The 20,218-nt window shown below is 38.3% G+C and overlaps 2 protein-coding genes across 2 annotated transcripts in view; one reads left to right on the top strand and one right to left on the bottom strand.

Moving 5' to 3' along the window:
- Positions 1 to 20,218, top strand: part of LOC114026397 (olfactory receptor 10J1-like) — a 267,452-nt gene that overhangs the window by 212,821 nt on the left and 34,413 nt on the right.
- Positions 1,999 to 19,788, bottom strand: LOC114026373 (olfactory receptor 10J4-like). The gene is made up of 2 exons (XM_027840062.1): positions 19,287 to 19,788; positions 1,999 to 2,942 (listed from the first exon to the last, which is right to left on the bottom strand). Exons 1-2 carry the CDS (start codon positions 19,786 to 19,788, stop codon positions 1,999 to 2,001), a joined length of 1,446 nt encoding a protein of 481 aa, XP_027695863.1.

Here is a 20,218-nt window from a genome sequence, read left to right as displayed (position 1 = left end):
CCCTGAACTACCCTACATGGGAAGTTTTAATAAGCGAATAATTTAGGAGAATGAGAAGCCTATTCCCTTTACTAAGAAGTCAGGTTTCTTTGGAACTAAACCCAAGCAAACCTCATTGGCTTGGTAAACATAGGGAATAGTATGGGTTACCAACCCTGTAGCCTCAGCCTAGCCATGCTGACATTAGTCAGTGTTGATTGATTGACCATGGCCTGTCCTTGATTCCATGGATTGAGGGCAATAAATGAGGGGCATAAATTCCATTTCTAATCATAGCTAATTGGCTTTCCAGTAACTATGATATCAAATGGCTTATCCAATTTATTTGAAAACTGCATAACATGAGGAGGTAAAACCTCACCTTTTACAGGATGCAGTTTCCTGTCCATATAATTTGCTTTCCCCTCTGAGATTATCTTTCTTCTGCTCTGTATATATCCTCTACATACTTGGTTATTTACATGTTATCTTCCCACATTAGAATGTGGGCTCCTTGTGTATAAGGACTGTTTTTGCCTTTCTTTGTATCTCTAGCCTTTAGCTCAGAGTTTGACACATAGTAATTACTTAGTAAATGCTTATTGGCTGACATACGGAGATCTAAATAATGCCTTATTTGATCTGAATTTCCTTCTCTCCTGTGCACATCCCTGGAGCATTTCAAATATATTATCATTTAAAGAGAAGGGTCTCCAGAGTGCAATGGATTTTTTTTCCCTCAGGCACTCATGGAGGACTTGAACTTTTGTTCTTTTCAGAAAGTATGGGAGTGGGAATATCTGGAAGTTCAAGAAACATGAACACTTTGCCTGGCATCATGAGAATTTGTCTAATCAGTTTGATGAAGCTTCTCTTTAGTTACTAATCCTCATTTCTACTCTCACCATTTAACTGTTTAACTGGGGAGAACTTCATTTTTTAAGCTATAGCATTGGAAAAATAGTCCAGCTCACAAAACTACTTCAGTAGTCTTCACTCATAGAGCATATGCAACATCACACTCAACTGCTTTGAGTTCAGTGACCAATATAACCATCTCCTCAACAGCACAATCTTGGACTATCTGCTAGGAGTGATAGGCTCTGATAGGTGAGTTTTCACCATATATTGTTCAAAACCAGGCCTCTATATGAGTCTCCCACAAACACCTCTCCCTTATCCACTTTTCATTCATATGTTTTCTTCCCCTACTAGCATGTAAGCTACTTGAGAGGGTAACAACTATTTTACTTGCTTGTCTTTGTATGCCCAGATTACTACAGTGTATGGAGCATAGTATTATAACTGTATATGTATGTGTACAGTGGTGCATTTGTCTAGATATAGATATCTGTGGATATAGATATATACACATATATAGGTTTTCATGTGTATGTATGCATATGACTATATATGTATACATTTTATATAGATATAATTTGAGGAAACTTCATGTTCAAATTGTATACTCATTGTCAAATTACAAGTAGCTAATGTAGTTATAGAGTACAATTTCATCTAGCTTAGGAGCTGTGCCACTGGAATTTATTTAGTTCTTAATTGTTTCAGTCTTGTTTTGCTATAGAAATCTCTCCCTTTACTTCCCATCTGCCCCCTTTATGGTAATTGAATTCTAGAACTTTTCTTTGTTCAGCTTCTCTCTTTAATCCTCATATTTTTTCTGTCAGTGTTGAAATATCACCCCCAAGCAATCTGTCTTCAAGAACACTCTGGAAGCATCTTCTATCATTTTCATGTCTCCTCCAGAAATGAAATTGTGGCAAGTGATAGGGAAAATTGTTGCCCCTGACTTGAGAGATCACATACACAGCAGTTCCTCACTCACTAGGGGCACAATGTTCTGTCCTGGAAGAGAGCATTAACTGGGTATCCCCACCTCAATTGGTTACAACTATCTACTTAGCAACCTATGAGTAGAGAATAAAATGAAATATTCTTGTTTGTTGGATGTTGGGAGGATGGGACTATGACTAAATGGCCTTTTCTGGCTCAGGTCACTTAAGTGGAAAGGGGTTTCTTGCCCAGAGCTCTTCGCAGAGCATCCTTGACTTCTTTGTTTCTTAGACTATATACAACAGGGTTCAGCAAGGGAGTAATGACAGTATAGGTCACTGAAATAAGTCTGTCTTGCTCAAGTGAGCTGTGGGACTTGGGTTTGAGGTAAATGATGGAAGCACAGCCGTAATGAATGATGACTACTGTAAGGTGGGAGGCACATGTGGCAAAGGCCTTCTTCCTGCCTTCAGCTGAGGCAATCTTGAGAATAGTGGAGATAATGAGGACATAGGAGATGAAGACTAAGCCCATGGGCAATACAAGGACACACACACTGACCACAAAATTAATGATCTCATTGACAGTGGTGTCAACACAAGCAAGCTTTAGGAGAGGCCGTACATCACAGAAAAAGTGGGAGATGACACTGGCATCACAGAAAGGGAGGCAAAACACAGATGTTACTTGAGTAATGGCCATTCCAAGACCAATTGCCCATGATCCACATGCCAGCTGAGCACAAGCACTCTTCCCCATGATGACTGAATACCGTAAAGGATTGCAGATAGCCACATAACGATCATAACCCATAGCTGTGAGCAAGAAACAATTATGTATGCCAAACGTAAGATAAAAGAAGAGCTGTGTAGCACATTCTGGGATGGCAATGGATTGGTACAGTCTTAGAAGGCCAGACAGCATACGAGGAATGATGGCTAATGTATAGCATGTCTCAGAGATGGACAATGCACTCAGGAAGAAATACATAGGTATGTGGAGATGACGATCAAGGAGAATGATGGTCACAATGATGCCATTGCCAGTCAATGTCATAAAGTACAGACCTAGAAAGACCACAAAGAGAATGAGCCGGTGCTGCCACTTGAAGCTGGAGAACCCCTCAAAGATGAACTCACTTACAGCTGTGGAATTTGGTCTTGGCATTGAGGAAAATCTTGCCAATCTGAAAGAGACAAGGAGAGGAAAAGATCATGTAGGGTTAGCATCTAATCATGAAGTATACAATGCCAGGGAATTGATGTGCAATAGTAAGTCTCTGTTGATGATCCCACCCCTCTTGAAATGAACTTGTTAACTTTTTTTGAAAAACACTTCTTGATTGAATCAATCTACCAGAACTGAATGCATACGTAGTCTGTACACCCTTATGAATCAATCAAAACCATCATGTGAAAGAGCTGGTCACAAGTATAGAATGAAAGAGTTATCTCAGAACCATATCAATACTCTGAGGGTCAGAAATCCAAAAGGGAAAAGTTAGATCATACTAAGCTAAATCAAAATTAACTAGCAACCCAGGGGCAACAAATGAATAGAGAAAGAAAGGTAGAGTTGATCTATATCAGAGAAGGAATAAATTGGAAAGGACCAATGGTCTTACAAGCATCCCAAAACAGAAGATGTTAGCTGATGTCATTAGCATACTAACCAAGTCAAGGACTGAGGGAAGGCCAGAGAAGATTATTTCTCTTTATCCACCTTTCCTTTATGTTTCCTTTCCATCCACAGATACTATAACATAATTTGTTGTTCTGTTGCAGAAATGCTTGCCTCAAACACAAAGGGGCCTAGGGATTATTAGAGAAAGATATAAATGTAAACCAAGGCAGATAACTCAATGTCTGCCTAAATGTTAGAAATTAACTTAACTACAGTCTCATAAAAATTGTGATTGAACTCATAATTTTTCATATAAAATAAACTACCTAAAACCACAAAAGAGGGAATTACATGTACATTAGGGGCTATTATATTTCTCATAGGCTTAAAATAAAATAATTCTAGTAACAAAGTTTGAAAAAAATGCATGTTATGCTGAAGAAGATATGAGAATTAGACCTGGAAATCAGGCCAGTCATAAGTTTTTTGCTCAAGGGAAGGGAAATTCATTCTTGGGAAAGAAATCCAAAGGATAGCTGAGAAGCTATTGTATTCTTCTCAGCAAGTATGTGGGAGCAGAGCCAGAAGGTGAGGAACATGAAGTGAAGAATGTAAGAGGAGAGACATAAACAAGTTCTACCTGGAGGAATGGCTTAACTGGTATGACAGTTATCTGGAGGAACATCTTGATTGTCTCTTTGGGCAAAGGTTAATACTTGTGGGACTTAAGCTCTATTTGCAACTATAGGTGGGGGCAGGAACAATGTGAGGTCTAGCCTTAGCCTAGAGTGCTGGTCTCCTGAAACAGTGAGTTGTTCTACTAGGGTAGCATTGTATTACATCTTTAAAGTAAAGAAACTGAGGCCCCAAGAAGTTAAATTACTTGACCAAAGTCACACAATTAATAAATGGCAAAGCCAGGATTCCAGCCCAGATCATCTAGATCCAAATCTAGGGTAATTAGCATCTTTTCATGGTGTTCCTCCATTTATCATTTCATTACAAATTCCTTTGGAAAGATCTGCTTTGAATTTAGGTGCCTAAAAGTGTCCCTTACCCTTGTGATCTGAATTTAGGGAGAGGTTATCTTGGGGGTATTTCTCCTTCTCTCTGTGATACCTGATCCTCCTATTGAGTTCCTCTGGGTTACAGGACTGGACAAAGTTTGAGAAGCTGAACAGGGCAAAATTGCTGATGGAAAAAAAAAGTCTGGGAGACAGAGACAGAAATTTACTCAGGAAAGCAATTTGGTTGCCCAGGGTCATGTAGCTAGTAAGCACTGAGATATAATTTGAAATCTGATCTTCAAGAGTTTGAGTCCAGTCATCTATCTACTCTACCACCTAGCCGCCCCTCATGTCCCAGGATCTCTGCCTCTCCACTGGATAGGATTTTCCTCCTATCTAATCAAGGCTACTTTTCAGGCTATTTGCTGTAAGTGCCTGGTTTTTAGTGCTTGTCCCCTGGTAAAAAATATTCCCAGTAATGACTGTAGCGAGAGTACAGATGATAAAGAAAGGTTGTCCAGTTCTATAAGTGAGGCATTTCTCTGAATGGTTCCTCTGCTCACATAGATTGTCCCCTGTGCAGACCTCAAAAGGAGTGGGATCCAGAGAGCAGTTAGAGTATACGTTGCTTAATAATTCTCTGCATGGTGTGCAACCTTCTCTGAATTCCTGAATGTTCTTTTTTCCTAGACTCAGGAAACTTGGGTGAAGGCAGCACATGTACTGACCTCTGATTAATTGTCTTTCTACCTTTCCTGAAATAGAACCTAGGCCAAGAGGAAAGAAAAAGGAGAAGAATAAGGAGTTTATTCTTTTCCTCCCCTCCCCCAGGTGAAAGCAGTGTGTCTTCCCTCATTCCATCCCACAACAATCAGGCATTTCATTTTGCACCATACTTTGAGTCCCTCTATCCCAATGAATATTTTGGACCCTAGAATTGTCCCCTCTAACTTAGAGATGTAAATTGCCTAGATTTTCTATTTTTTTTTCAGACCGGAGTCAATTTAAATCAAGCCTGGGAAAGTGTGTATTGGGACTGGTTCATCAACAGTTAAGCCATACCCCCTTTCGGAGGGATTTGTGTTGTGGTTAATGTTTCTTGTTTATTTATTTATTTATTCAAAATCACTATCACCTTGTTTCCAAATTTCTCTGGAAAGCACCTTGTAATCATTTCCTCCATCTGTCCATCTAGTCACTATTTTTAGTCTTAAATCATCTCCACTCTCCAAGAGAAAAATGATTTTCATACAAATCACTGAGAAAAAAGGGAGATTGACATCTAATGAGGCATGTTTTGACTCTCAAAATATGTCTTCAGAGTGATTGAAAAGAAAAAATCTCAGAATATGTACCAGTCTCAGAAATCCAGCTAAAACCTCTGAAAGGCCTTTTCGTCAAAGACTCTTGCCTCATCAGAACACTGACTCTTTGCCCCACAGAGTAAATGGCACTTGCTTTCACAAGATGACATTCACTCAAGCAAGGAACAGGACTTAGAGAGACAATTTCTTTTGTTGCTATTTTTCTACCAATTAGCACTCTAGAGAAGAGACATAAAGACCAGGGAACTTCCTCCTTGAGAAACATAGATAATTCACTAATGCCCATGCTAATTCCTAGAAGCAATAGCCTGACAACCCCAGTGAGTCAGACTTGTTTTTTAAAAAGTGGCTTGTTATCAATCCTTCCTTGTTCTTAAATCTTTGGTTAATAGCTTTATATGTTGCCAAAGAAGCCCAGCCATCTTGGCTCCAATGAATTCCTCAGCAAGTGATGATGATTGAACTAATAATTAACCTTGGCCATGGTGCTGATTGCTTTTCTAATAATAATATTAAAAGAAATGTGGTGAAATCTAATTAAGTCACAGAGGGTACGCAACATAGTAAAGACAGAAAAATATAAAGTAAATTATATTTTGAGTCAGAAGGTCAGGGTTTGAGTCTGGCTTTTATATTTACTAGATATATGAATGTGAACTTTAATCTCCTTGTATGTTGGAGAAATAATTCTTATACTATGTACCTCTTATATGAAGAAATGTAAGTTGCTATTAATTGACATTTCAATCCTTATTTTATTTTATAAGAACTTCAGAAATGCTACCAGGCTTGGAATATGATATTCCAGAGGGTAGAAGAGCTAGGTTTATAACCAAGAATCACCCAGCAAAACTGAGTATAATCCTTCAAGGGGAAAATGGACATTCAATGAGATAGAGGACTTTCAAGCCTTTCTGGTGAAAAGACCAGTGCTGAATAGAAAATTTGACTTTTTAATACAAGACTCAAGAGAAGCATAAAAAGGTAATCAGAAAAGAGAAATCATAAGGGACTTATTAAAGTTGAACTGTTTACATTCCTACATGGAAAGATGACATTTGTAACTCCTAAAAACTTTCTAATTATTAGGGCAGTTAGAAGGAGTATACATAAACAGGGGGCATGGGTATGAATTGAATATGATTGGATGATTATCTAAAAGAAATTAAGGGATGAGAAAGTGGATTGCCCTGGGAGAAGGGGAAAGGGAGAGGTAGAATGGGGTAAATTATCTGACATAAAAGAAGCATAAAAGAATTTTTACAGTGGAGGAAAAGATGGAGAAGGTGGGGGGCATGAACCTTACTCTCATCAGAATTGACTAAAAGAGGGAATAACATACACACTTAGTTGGGTATAGAAATCTATCTTACCATGTAGGAAAGTAGGAGGGGAAGAGAATGGGGTACTAATAGAAGCAAGCAATCCCCCCCAGACTGGGGGAGGTAAAAGCCATAAACAAAACACTTTTGAGAATGGACAGGGTGAAAGGAAAGAGAGTAAGACAGACAAGGGGGAAATAGGATAGAGGAAAATACATAGTAAAAATAACTATGGAAAAATTTTACAGCAAATTTCTATGATTGAAAACCTTATTTCTCAAAAATATAGAGAACTGAGTTAATTTATAGAAATAAGAGCCATTCCTCAAATGATAAATGGTCAAAGGATATGAACAGGTGGATTTCAGATGAAGTAGTCAAAGCTATCTATAGTCGCATGAAAAAATGCTCTAAATCACTATTGATCAGAGAAATGCAAATCAAAACAGTCTGAGCTATGACCCCACACCTATCAGATTAGCTAATATGACAGAAAATGAAAATGACAATGACAGATGTTGGAGAAGATGTGGGAAAATTGAGACATTAATGCAATGTTGGTGAAATCATGAACTGATTCAGCCATTCTGGAGAGCAACTTGGAACTATGCCCAAATGGCTATAAAACCATGCATACCCTTTGATCAAGCAATACCACTGTTAGGTTCATATCCCAAAGAGAAAAAAAAGGGAACGGGGCTATGTATACAAAAATATCTACAACAGCACTTTTTGTGGTGGCAAAGAATTGGAAACTAAGAGGATGTCCACCAATTGGGGAATGGCTGAATAAGTTGTTGTATATAATTGTGATGAAATACTCTTGTTCTACAAGAAATGATGAGCAGGATGCTCTCAGATAAAACCTGGAAAGATTTATATGAACTGATTCAAAGTGAAGTGAGTAGAACTAGAAGAACATTGTACACAGTAACAGCAATATTATACAATGATCAACTGTGAACACCTTAGCTATTCTGAGCAGTATAGTGATCCAAGACAATTCTGAAGGACTTATGATGAAAAATACTACTCATCTCCAGAGAAAGAACTGATAGAATCTGAATGCAGATCAAAGCATATTTTTATTTACTTTCTTTATTTTTCCTGGGTTTTTTGTCTATCTTTTCTTTTAAAACATGACTAACTTGGATGTATATTTTGCATGATTGCACATGTATAACCTATATTAAATTGCTTATCTTCTCAATGAGGGGGAGAGTGGAGGGAGGAAGGGAGATAATTTGGAACTCAAAAAATTTTTAAATGTTATAAGTTGTTTTTACGTGTAATTGGGGGAAAATAAAATATCAAACTAAAAAGAAAAAAGGAATGCTACCTTAGGCTAAACTTATGGTTTATGCAATCCATCTATGGTAAACCCAAAGAAAAATGAAATAGAAAAGCAATTTCTAAATATTCTTAGATTCTCATTGTCAGTCTTCCCTTTCCCTACTCTCAGATATAGCAACTCCCAATAAATCCCAATGTCAAGTAATCCTCTTATATTCTCCCTTTCTCTCCCTATGAAAACCTCTTCTCAGAAAAGAATTTGATACTCTTTTTCACTGTCTTCAGTGACTAAATATTACTTACAATGCTATTCCACATGTAGAATAAAAAGGGAAGAGATCAACTGGAAAAATCTTCTTTGCATCAAACATGTCTTGTAAGAGTTTCACATACAAGATATACAGACAACTAACAGAAGTATACTGTATGAGGAAAAGTATTCCCCAGTAAATAAGTGGTTAAAAGATATGAATAATAGTTGTCTAAAAAAGAATTACAAATTATTAGCAATATGACAGAATGCTTCAAATGACTATAATAGAAATGAAAATTGAAATAGCTTTGAAATTTTACCACTTATGAACCAAATTAGCAAAGATAGCAATGAGAATTTTCAATGTTAGAAAGACAGGCATACTCAAACGTTGTTGATGGAGCTATAAATTAGTCCAACAATCTTGGAAAATAACTTGGAATTATATAAATAAAATGAATAAAAATCTCTTTGGCCTAGAAATCCAATCCCAAGGAGGCTGTTGACAAAAAATAAAGGCTTCATATTCACAAAAACATTTACAGCAACATTTTTGTGTGTGATAGCAAAGACCTGAGGCAGTTGGGTGACTGAGTAATGAATACTACTAGGTATCCATTGTAGTAGATAGAGAGCTGGAGTTAGAGTCAGGAAGACCTGAGTTCAATTCCTGCTTCATATGCTTACTAGCTGCAAGACCCTGAACAAGTCACTTACCCCTCTCAGTCTCAGTTTTCTCATGTGTAAATGAGGGAAATAATATATAACAGGGTTGTTCTGACGTTTAAAGAGTAAATAAATGTGGTTGATATATACATATATATATATATATATAATACATATATAGAGACTAAAATAGTGTAAATGAAAAGATGAATAACCAGAATGCATTCACAACTAAATGCTACAAAACTATGAAGATCAAGCTTGACCCTAAAGTAGAGTTTTTAAAAGCATTCCCTTCTCCCCCCCATCCTTTGAAAAAATGGGTGTCCACAGGTGTGCAGTATCATATACAAAAATCAAATTTGTGTTATTTTTGCTAATTGTATTTTTTTCCTTCCTCTCTTTAAAAAAAATGTTTGTTATGATGGTTTACTCTGAAATAATGGGAGAGAGGGAGAAACAGGTAAATCTGGTCAATGAAAAAATAAAAGATATCAGTAAAAATCTATTATGAAGAATGTTTCTTCTCCAGATAATATGTACATATCAATATTGTGCAGACATAGAGGCAGCTTGGCATAATGGATACAGTTCTAGGCTTAGAGTTAGGAAGACCCAAGTTTTTAATTCTGCCTCTGCTACTTAAAGAGTTAATGAAGTCACTTAACATCTATGTACCTCAGGTAATTCCTAAGGACTATAGATAAAGTCATAAATGGGTTCTAATCTATGTTAGTGATGGAAATTCTCACATCAAAGTTCTCTCCATGCAAAGAAATAACAACTCTTCCATGTATTCACTTGCTATGTAAATGTAAAGAAGCTTTAGAAATGAAATACAGTTTTCTGGACAAATGTGCCAGGTCTATGAATAGACCTCAAAATAGATGAGGCTCAGGGTGAACAAGTAAATATAAAGGAAAAATAACTCAGACTATAATCATAAGTTCATGACCTCATAATCTAAGGATATCGAAGAAAACTATTTCCCTATCAGGGGATGAAAAGGGGTGGATCAGTATTTCTAGTGCTCCTGAAATCACAGGAAAGCAACTACCTACACCACAAACCCAGGAGCTTCTCTCTGATCATAGAGCCCAGGAGGCGTGATAGGTGATACAATATCATTAATGACATCAACCTCCTAAAGTTAAGATATACCTAAAAATATTTTAGCTCCCCTTGATAACCCAGGATAGATTTGTCATCCACGAATTTATCTAAATTTCTCTTTTACCTTCTTAAAAACTTTATATTTACATTTATGAAGTAGATCTATTCATCACTAAACCTCTTTTAAACTCTATGATAAATGAGTACAGTTGTGTGTATGTACCTGCATAAGAAAGAGAAAGAGAGAGAGAAAGAGAGAAAGACTTAGTTCTGTCATTACATATTTAAATAACAAGTCCCGTTCACTCTCACCACACCTTCATGATTTGTAGAATCTACCCTATCTCTTTTGACGTTTTGAGATAGAAGTATCCTTTGTCATTCTGTTCTCATATGCTGTGCTCCTCTGATGCTTCTTCATGATGTGGAAGTGACCCAAAGACCTTGAAGAATACGCCACAGGAGAGCAAGTAGGCGTAAACTCTGGAAGTTCCTACCAAGCTAGAAAGACTTCAAGTCTGGCCACAATGATGAACTGTATACCTATGACCTGTGGAACAGTTATCTAAGAGGTTCAGTGTTAGAGAATAGGCCACCAGGTGAAAATTGTTTGTTTTTAATTGGGTGCAACAGCTTATTAAACTATTAAGGCATGAAGAATTTGTAATCTGCGTCAACAGAGAAAGCATCTACACTGATGGTAATATGGATTTTCAATCTACTGACAAATCCTAATGGGACAGCCCTTTCACCCCAAGATCATCTCCCTCTCTTTCTCTGAGTCTGCTCCACCTCCATTGTTTTTCAGGGGTAGAGAGGTAACCAGCACCACACCCTGTGTCCTGGGTGCAGTTTAACCAGGTTTGTGTACAAGGGATGGATAGCGTTTTCAATTTTGTTTCTAGTACCCTTCCTCATGATGTCAAATATTTATTTCACAGGTATTATTGGTAACAATAGTATGTAGGTCTTATTTCTTAGGAAATAGCTCCAATAACTCCTCGATCCCTTTCCAGTGTTGTGAGTGCAGCTTTGAGCTTATAAATTCATAAATGAAGTTTGGGCAATTTTCGCCTTTACATTTATTTGTTCATTGAGAGCCTCATTTACTTTTAGGTTTATTCATAGACGCAGGAGATCTTTTCTGAACACTCCCTGTGGTTTCTCTCCTTAATGTCTATGTTCACATTGCTTCCTCACATGAAATACCATGCCCACACCAACCCCTCAACCCCCAAACCCTGAGCTCTAATTCCTAATCTTCCTTTAAGGTTGAGCTCAAATGTATTAAGAAGCAGCGTGATATCATGGCAACTCTTGAACTTGGAATGGGGTGAGGCTTGGGTTTGAAATACTTCCTTCACTGGCATTGTGAACTAAGGAAGGCACTAAGGACTTCTGGGTCTCAGTTTCTTCACCAGATAACAACAACTACAATAGTAATAATAATAATTGTAGTACCCACCTCATAGGACTATTGCGAGAATTTAATGAGATATAATATATAAAGTACAATATAAATCCCAGCTATTATTCATGTTATCTCTTTCAAGAAGCCTTCTTTGAGCATGTTGCATTTACCCCAATCAACTGCCATTGCTTTTAATTCAACGATTCTACCCTTTAAGGATTCCACAGTTTGCCAGGCATAGATGGGAAGGGTCTCTTTTCTCATGGACAGGAGTCACATTGGCCATTTGTCTGAACTCTATAGTATGGATATTTATAATAAGAAATAAAATATTTGGAGGCATTTCTACCATTTTATCCTTTAAATTCCTTCAGAACTTTTGAATGGTTTTTGTAATTGAGTGTATAGGACTTAATCCCAGTGATTTATTAATATTTTGACTGTCAGTGCTAAAACATCAACATCAAATTCAATACTGTCATCATCATAGTTGCTTATATTTACATAATGCTTAACAGTCTGACCATGTCACTCATCTGTTCAAAAGTTTTCAGTAGCTCCCCATTTCTTGTAGGATGAACTATAAATTCCTTTCCCTGATTTAAGGTCTTCTGTACTCTGGCATCATTTACCTTTCTAACTTTATTTCATACTACCTCCCTTCATGAACTTGATGTCCCAGCCAAACTGGAATACAAACTATCATCTGAATCCCATAATTGTCTCTTGTACCTTCAGGCATCTGCATAAGCTGCTCCTTATATGTAGGCTGTACCTTCCTTTCATCTCTGCCTCTCAGAGACCTTATAAACCTTCTCCAGCTCCATGGCCTTTCCTCGAGGATAAGATTTAAACTTCATTTTTACTTATTCCAAATAGTTTAAATATGCTTTGGTAATAAATAGCATCTTAGAATGGAGGCTTCCTTGTTTCTTGAGAACTTTATATGCTTTGGAGTCTAATCAGAGAGCTAGGAGGTATTTTCTGAAAAAGCCCCACAAGTTCCTGCCTTTATGACTACATCCACACTGCTCCCTCACTTGAAATAACCTCCCCATTCCAACTGTCTTCAAGGATTAAATCAAGTGTCACCTCCTTTGTGAAGCTATATATGATCCACTCTCTTGTGTGTGTTCACTCTCTTCTCAGTATTCCTTGTATCCCTACCAGAAGTTCTTCTTGACATCAAGGGCCATTTTATCTTTGTCTTTACTAACCAAGGCACAATTCTTATAGATTTCTTATGGCAGCAGATGTATAATAAGTGTTTATTGAAATGAATGGAATTAACATTTTTTTAAAAATTTAGCCATCACAATAGCTCGATGAGGTAGATAATTAAATATTAGCTTCATCCTACATATGAAGAAACTGAGAATCAGGAAGATAAAGGAACTTGCCCCTGGAAAATGAGAAAGCAAGGACTCAAAGCCAGATTTTGTCCATTAAAATCTTATGATCTTTCTACAACTGTTCCTTTGACCTAATTGCCTGACAATTTCCCTTCCTAAACTTCACTTACCACTTTGAGCAGGAATGTTGATCATCCAGGTTGCAGGAGAGAAAGAAGCTGACTGGAAAGGATGGAGATTACAGAATATTTTTTTCTCTTAGGCTCTCACTGCAAATACAATTCCAGAATGTGGCATTAAGTGAGGAAGGAATATCAAAATCCACCAGCAACCTGACCCATTCTGTGGCCCTCCTAATTAACTAGGGTTAAAAGGAAAGTCACATGAAGTCCCTCATAGCCCTCCACCATCCTGTGGAGAAGACAAACTTTTAAGGTTTGAGACTGGGTAGTAGATTCATTTCCTCTGGTGCAGGACTCTAGAGTCCCTCTCCCTGAACTCTCATTTCCTGTCCCTGAGGAGTCTGCATCAAGATGCAAAAAATGGGGCACTGAGGGACCTTGTTACAGGTGAGTCTTATTTGCCCAATTCTCACAGTTAATGGTCTGGGATTTTGGGTTTAGTTCTGATCCCAGGCTGGAACTGTGGGGTGGGAATCTGGAATCTTATCAAGGCTTTGAGTTCATGGCTGTCTGCTCTGTTGATCTCAAAACCTGAGAGAACAGAGAGCTTCAGCACTTAAAGATGGGCCAGGAACTAAAGTCTTTTGACCTATAAAAGGTACACAGAAGTATAATCTTCAATCAATCAATTAACAAGTATTTAAGTGACTATTACATGCCATACATAATGACTTTAAGATTAGTATTCAATTCTTTCCTCAATGTTCTTTTCTCTGGGTAGAAGTAGCATACCTTCCCTTCAACTATTCTGGTTTTATCATTCTTCCAGACCCTTCTCAGAATAAGTGGCAACACAGCTCCCTGCCACATATACATAAAAAATTAATACTTGTATTCAAAGTTAAGAACCCAGATTCTCCTCTGTAAGTAGCCAAAGGAAATAAGCACTTATTTTCTTCACCAGGAAAGATAAACAATAAAAAAAAAAAGAAATTATCATCTGGGAAAATGCTCAGCCTCACAAAGACCCTGCTGGTATGATGATTGCTGGGTCAGAGTTCTATCAATTTGATAGGGGAAGTTTGAGATGGAACTTTTTAAAATAAAATAAAATGAATAAAACAAAAGGAGAGTTAAGGATCTCTCACTGAGTGATTGAATGCAGGAGCAGCAGTTGAGAAAGAAGAATTTAAGGAGAAAAATTGAAGACATGGAAGGGGGAAGGAAGGAGGTTGGCAGTGAAAAGCCAGAGTTGTAGTAGTTAGAATCAGTCAGCTGATAGAAGGCTTTATTTGACAGATTGGTCCAAAACAGCATTGACTTCATTGGCCAAGAGCTCCAGTGACCGCTGTTATCTATTCTGATACTCACATTTGCCCTTCATCACCATCTAGAGGTGGGCAAAGACAAAGATTATTATAAGTGTGTTGCTCTCTGCTGCCACCTCTGGTTTGAGGTGGAAAAGCAAAAGGAGTTTTGCAATTGCTTTGGGATTTTGGTAAGGTGGAGATGTGTTGAACATAGTTGCATTCTCATTGGATATCACAGCATTCTGGTGAGCGGATAATTGAGAGGCAGCAAGGCAGTGCAGTGGATAGCGCCCTGGTCCTAGAATCAGAAAGACATGAGTTTGGATCCATCCTCAGACACTTACTGTGTAAGTTTCTCAACCGCTGCCTTATTTTCCTCACACATAAAATGTGGACCATAATATCGGCTACCTCATGGGATTGTTGTGAGTCTTATATGATATAATATTTATAAAACTCTTTGCATACAGTGCATGGTACACAGTAGGCACTTAATAAGTGTTTATTCACTTGTTCCCTTGCTGGGTCAGGTTGTATGGCCCAGGGATAGCCAGTCTGATGAGCTTTGCTATTGGCTAGCTTAAAGAAAACTACTATTAATATTAAGAGTTAATGCTTTCTAAAGGGTTTTTAAGGATAATTGATAATTGATAGAATGTGTAATAGCTATGTTTGAGTAGAGAAGAGAGGAACATTTTCAAATAGAAAGAAACAAAAGTCCAACAGTAGGCAGAGAAGCAGTTTCATATGGTACAGATGTTCCTGAAAGAATCAATGTCATTTAAGCCTGCAGTCCAGAGTTGTGAGTTACCCTAAGTACATTAGTCTTCCTCCCTCATATATTATGTGCCATTTCTTTGTTAATGTGTGCCCATTCTTCACCATAGCTATTAAGCACATTGGTAAGAGTAGAATCCAGGTTTATGTGAGAATTCTGATGTATTTTATTATTTATAAATTTCTTTTAATTTATTAGTATCTATAATAATATTTCAATTATCTTATTATTAAATAAATGCTTATGTATAAAATATAAAAATGTTATTATGTCAGTGACTAATTATGTAGATAGAAAAGCCATTGGATCGGGGTTCAAGAGCAAGAGTAATGAGAGTTCTTCTTAAGAAGGTTATCACAAGGACCCTGGGGAAGTGTGAGTCACGGTGAAGAGGTGGTCTGTCTCTGAGAACTTAGATGTGCCAGCATAAGAGCAGGTTGGAGCAATGAAATCAAACCCAGAATGAAAACGGGTTACTCTTGAGATGCCTGGGGGAGAGCTTTGAGTCCACACTCAGTGTGAGTTGTGACCAGACCCCACCTATAACACATGTATAAGGTGTTACCTAATGGGGGTGCTTGACAGTGCACCTAGAAACATTTTCTCTGCTCCCCGATACATGAAAAGGTGGTTTCCAGATTGTAGCCTGCTAGGATGAAGTCATTCAGGTGACTCAAGGTATTTTTAGTGAGAGCTCAAGAAGGATAGCACTTCCCAACCCATCATAACAGTAGGAAGAACTTTCACTCTCTATCTGGAGATTAGACTCAATTGTACAGGGTTGTATTAGGTTCCCTGGCTACATTTCCCTTTACTGTTTGCTTCCTGTTTTAGCATCAAACTTATAATCTTTAAAAGGTGTGGAGAAATAGCAAAGGTGGAAGTTGGCATTTTTCCCTTCTCAGACAATAGAACAAGAGCTGGGGGAAAGTTCCTGAACAACAGAAGAAGTAGGCTGTTCCAAGGGAAATGTTGGCATTGGAGAGAGGCTACCAGAAGAGGGTAACGGAAGGAAATAATCATTTATAAGCACCTACTATATGCCGAGCTGGGTTATATCCTTTACAATATTATCACATTTGATCCTCACAACAACACCATGAAGTTGATGTTGCCCATTTTACAGATGAGGCAACTGAGACAGACAGAGGGTTGAATGACTTGCCCAGGGTCACATAGCTACAAAACCCTAAGGCCAATTTTGAACTCAGGTCTTGCTGACTCCAGGTCCATTGCTCTATCCACTGTGCCAGCTAGCTGCCTCTGTGGCTGAAGAATGATGTGAAGAAAAATGTATTCATTGTTTCCCTCCATGTTCCTCACTCTGTGGAATAGGATGTTATAGTCTGCCATTAGGAAGTAAGCTGTTTGAAGGCAGAGACTGTTTTGCTTTTGTCTAAGAATTCACAGAACCTAGGACCCTACCTTACCCATAATAGATGTTTAATAACCGTTTGATGATTTCAAGTGAATTAAATTTATACTTGTATATGCAAAACAACTGTTTGATTAAATAGCACCAACAGAGACGAAATGTAACATGGGTAATAATTAGCCTTACAAAAACTATTTTCTACTCCCCCCAATAAAAAAAAGCTCAATTAGCCCCATAGTTGACTGTACTAGTAGTAATAACTGAAGATGCCGAAACCTGTCAATAACACACAAGTATTCTTCTGTGCTCATTGCTGTTTTGGTATGGGAATAAGTGCCTCTGTGATGCCTAATTCATGTTGTACATTATGTACCTCTTTTACTAACTTCTTTTGGGTAAATGAAACCCAAGACTAGAATCTGAAGTAGAAATGACCCTGGGCAACCCAAGGTGGGGTTTTAATGAGACAGTAATTCAGGAAAATGAGGAACCAATTTCTCCTATTAAGAAGTCAGGCTTCCCCAGAGCTAAAGCCAGGTAAACCTCCATGGCTTGATAAAGACAGCAAGTGATATAGGTCACCATCTCTATGTCCCAGATTAGTCATGCCTCTAAGCTTTACATTACATTAGTGTTGACTAATTGACCATGGACTGTCCCTGATTCCACAGACTGAAAATGATGAGGGGCATACATTACATTTCAAATCATATCTAATGGGCTTCCTTGTGATAACTGATAAGAATTAGTTTATCCAATTTATTTGGGAAAAAGATGCCTAACATGAGGAGATGAATTCCCACCTTCTTTTCCCAGTCCTTACAGATGCTAGTGCCTTCCTCTCTGAGCTTGCCTTTTGTAGACTCTTTAGATATCTTGTATATATGCCTGTTAATTTGTTTTCTTCCCTCATTAGCACATGAGATCTTTGCATATAGCCACTGGTTTTGCCTTTCTTTGCATCCCCAGACCTTAGCACAGTTTGACACCTAGTAATGCTTGTTGACTGACAGACTGGAGACTGAATAAAGACTAGTTTGAACTGAAGAGCCCTCTTTTCTCCCGTGTACATCCCCAGAGCATTCAGGAGATGTGATAATTTAAAGAAAAGAAGGGTCCCCAGAGGGCTATGTATTTTTTCCCTTCAGGGACTCATAGGGGACACTTAAAATTTTTTTCAGAAAGTGTGGGAGTAAGGATTACCTGAAGTCCAAGAAACAGACACTGCCTGGCATCATGGAAGCTTTTCTATTCTGCTTGTTGAATATGTGACAAAATGCAACGGAACCCCAATCTGAGGGCTCTACATACTTACTGATGCTCACTTTTGCTGTTGCCAATCATATGTAAAGGGAAATGGGAAGGAAGGGGAGAATCTCATTTTTAAGCTATAGCTTTGAAGGCATAGTCCTGTCCTTAATGTAACTCTAGCAATCTTTCTTCTAAGGGCATCATACAATGATATCACACTTAGGAAGCTGCTTTAAGCACAAGAAACTACTTCATTAGATAGTATGAGGATGTTCCAATTACAAACTTTATACAAGTTTTCAAATCATAAGCAATCAATGTAGTTTCAGAGTCCAGTTTTGTCCTTAGGAGATAAGTGTGCCTTAGAAACTTTCTCAGTTCTGAATTATTTTAATCTGTTTCTCATACAAATAAGCCTTTCCCTTCACTACTCACCTGGCCTCTTCCTTAAAGTTTAGTTCTTGTGGTTTAGTTTGGTTTGGTTTTGAGTTGATCTGTCCCATTATTCCCTACATCTTTTTTTTCATTGTTCACATATCTCCCCTGTTTCCAGTCTCACACCCAAAATGTATCCTCTTTCACCTCCAGGTCTCCCTAGGATTTGAGCCTTGCCAGATTCTGGGGAAAATTATTGCCCCTTAATAGGCACTAGACATATCACATATCCAGTATCTACATACTCATCTAGGGTGCACTATGTTCTGCTCTGGAAAGTAACACCAAGTACTACCCCTATCCTCACCTCCAGCAACCGTCTCCTCACTGGTTAACTCAAACCACTTAACAACCTGTGGGGTAGAGAATCAAATGAAATATTTCTGATTGTCAGATGTTGGGAGAATGAGACTCCTTACATGGTCTTTTCTGGCCCCCTAAGAGGAGAGGGGTTTCTTGCCCAGAGCTCGACGCAGGGCATCCTTGACTTCCTTGTTCCTTAAGGTATATACAACAGGGTTCAGCAATGGAGTAAGGACAGTGTAAGCTGCTGAAATGAGTCTGTCTTGCTCAAGCAAGCTGTCGGACTTGGGTTTGAGGTAAATGATGGAAGCACAGCCATAATGGATGATGACCACAGTAAGGTGAGAGCCACATGTGGCAAAGGCCTTCCACCTCCCCTCAGATGAAGTGATCTTGAGGATAGTAGAGATGTTGAGGACATAAGAAATGAAGATCAAGCCCATGGGCAATATAAGGACACACACACTAACAATAAAATTAATTATCTCATTGATAGTGGTGTCAACACAGGCGAGTTTCAGGAGGGGCCGGACATCACAGAAAAAGTGGGAGATGACACTGGCATCACAGAAAGGGAGGCCAAACACTGATGTTACCTGAATAATGGCCATTCCAAGGCCAATGCCCCATGACCCACATGCCAACTGAATACATGCATGTTTTCCCATGATGACTGTATACCTCAAAGGCTTACAGATAGCCACATAGCGATCATAACCCATGACTGTGAGCAAGAAGCAGTTGTTGATGCCAAAGGTGAGATAGAAGAAGAGTTGTGTAGCACATTCTGGGATGGCAATGGGTTGATGTGGTCTGAGGAGGCCTAGCAATGTAAGGGGAATTATGGCCAAGGTATAACATGTCTCAGAGATTGACAACACACTCAGGAAGAAATACATAGGTATGTGAAGGTGATGGTTAAGGCGGATAATAGTCACAATTATACCATTACCAGCCAGAGTCAACAAATACAGGCCCAGAAAGACCACAAAAAGAATGAGCCGGTATTGCCACTTGAAGCTGGAAAACCCCTCAAAGGTGAATTCACTTATAGCTGTGAAATTTGGTCTTGGCATTGAGGAAAATCCTGACAAACTGAAAGAGACAAGGAGAGGAAAAGTTAGCAAAGGTGAAGATATGTGTAGTGAAAGTATGTTCTCTGTATGATCCTTCGATGTCTCTTAAACTGAATGACTTTCTATTATCTCCTAAACTTTACCTCACCTCTTAGAGCCCAACTTGTGACTTTGCTTCGTGACACAGATTTCATTTGCTGTGGAAATTTACTGGCTGCCCACCTCTTTCCTTTAGCCTCACTGGATTATGTCCTAGATAGGCTACCATCCTTGGTCTAGAAACAGAACTGTTAAGGTGACCCAAAATCTGGGACATTGGATGGCCCTTCATCACCCTGCATGTAGAGATAAGACCTATAGTGGCTCAGATGTTCAGGGAGAAAATGTTCTCACTTTGAGGACAAGGAAAAACATCTACCTCATCACTTTG

This window comes from Vombatus ursinus, unplaced genomic scaffold (genome assembly GCF_900497805.2).
Source record: "Vombatus ursinus unplaced genomic scaffold, bare-nosed wombat genome assembly UNPS02014838.1, whole genome shotgun sequence".
NCBI classification, from domain to species: Eukaryota; Metazoa; Chordata; class Mammalia; order Diprotodontia; family Vombatidae; genus Vombatus; species Vombatus ursinus.
This window is presented reverse-complemented; position numbering and strand designations above follow the sequence as displayed.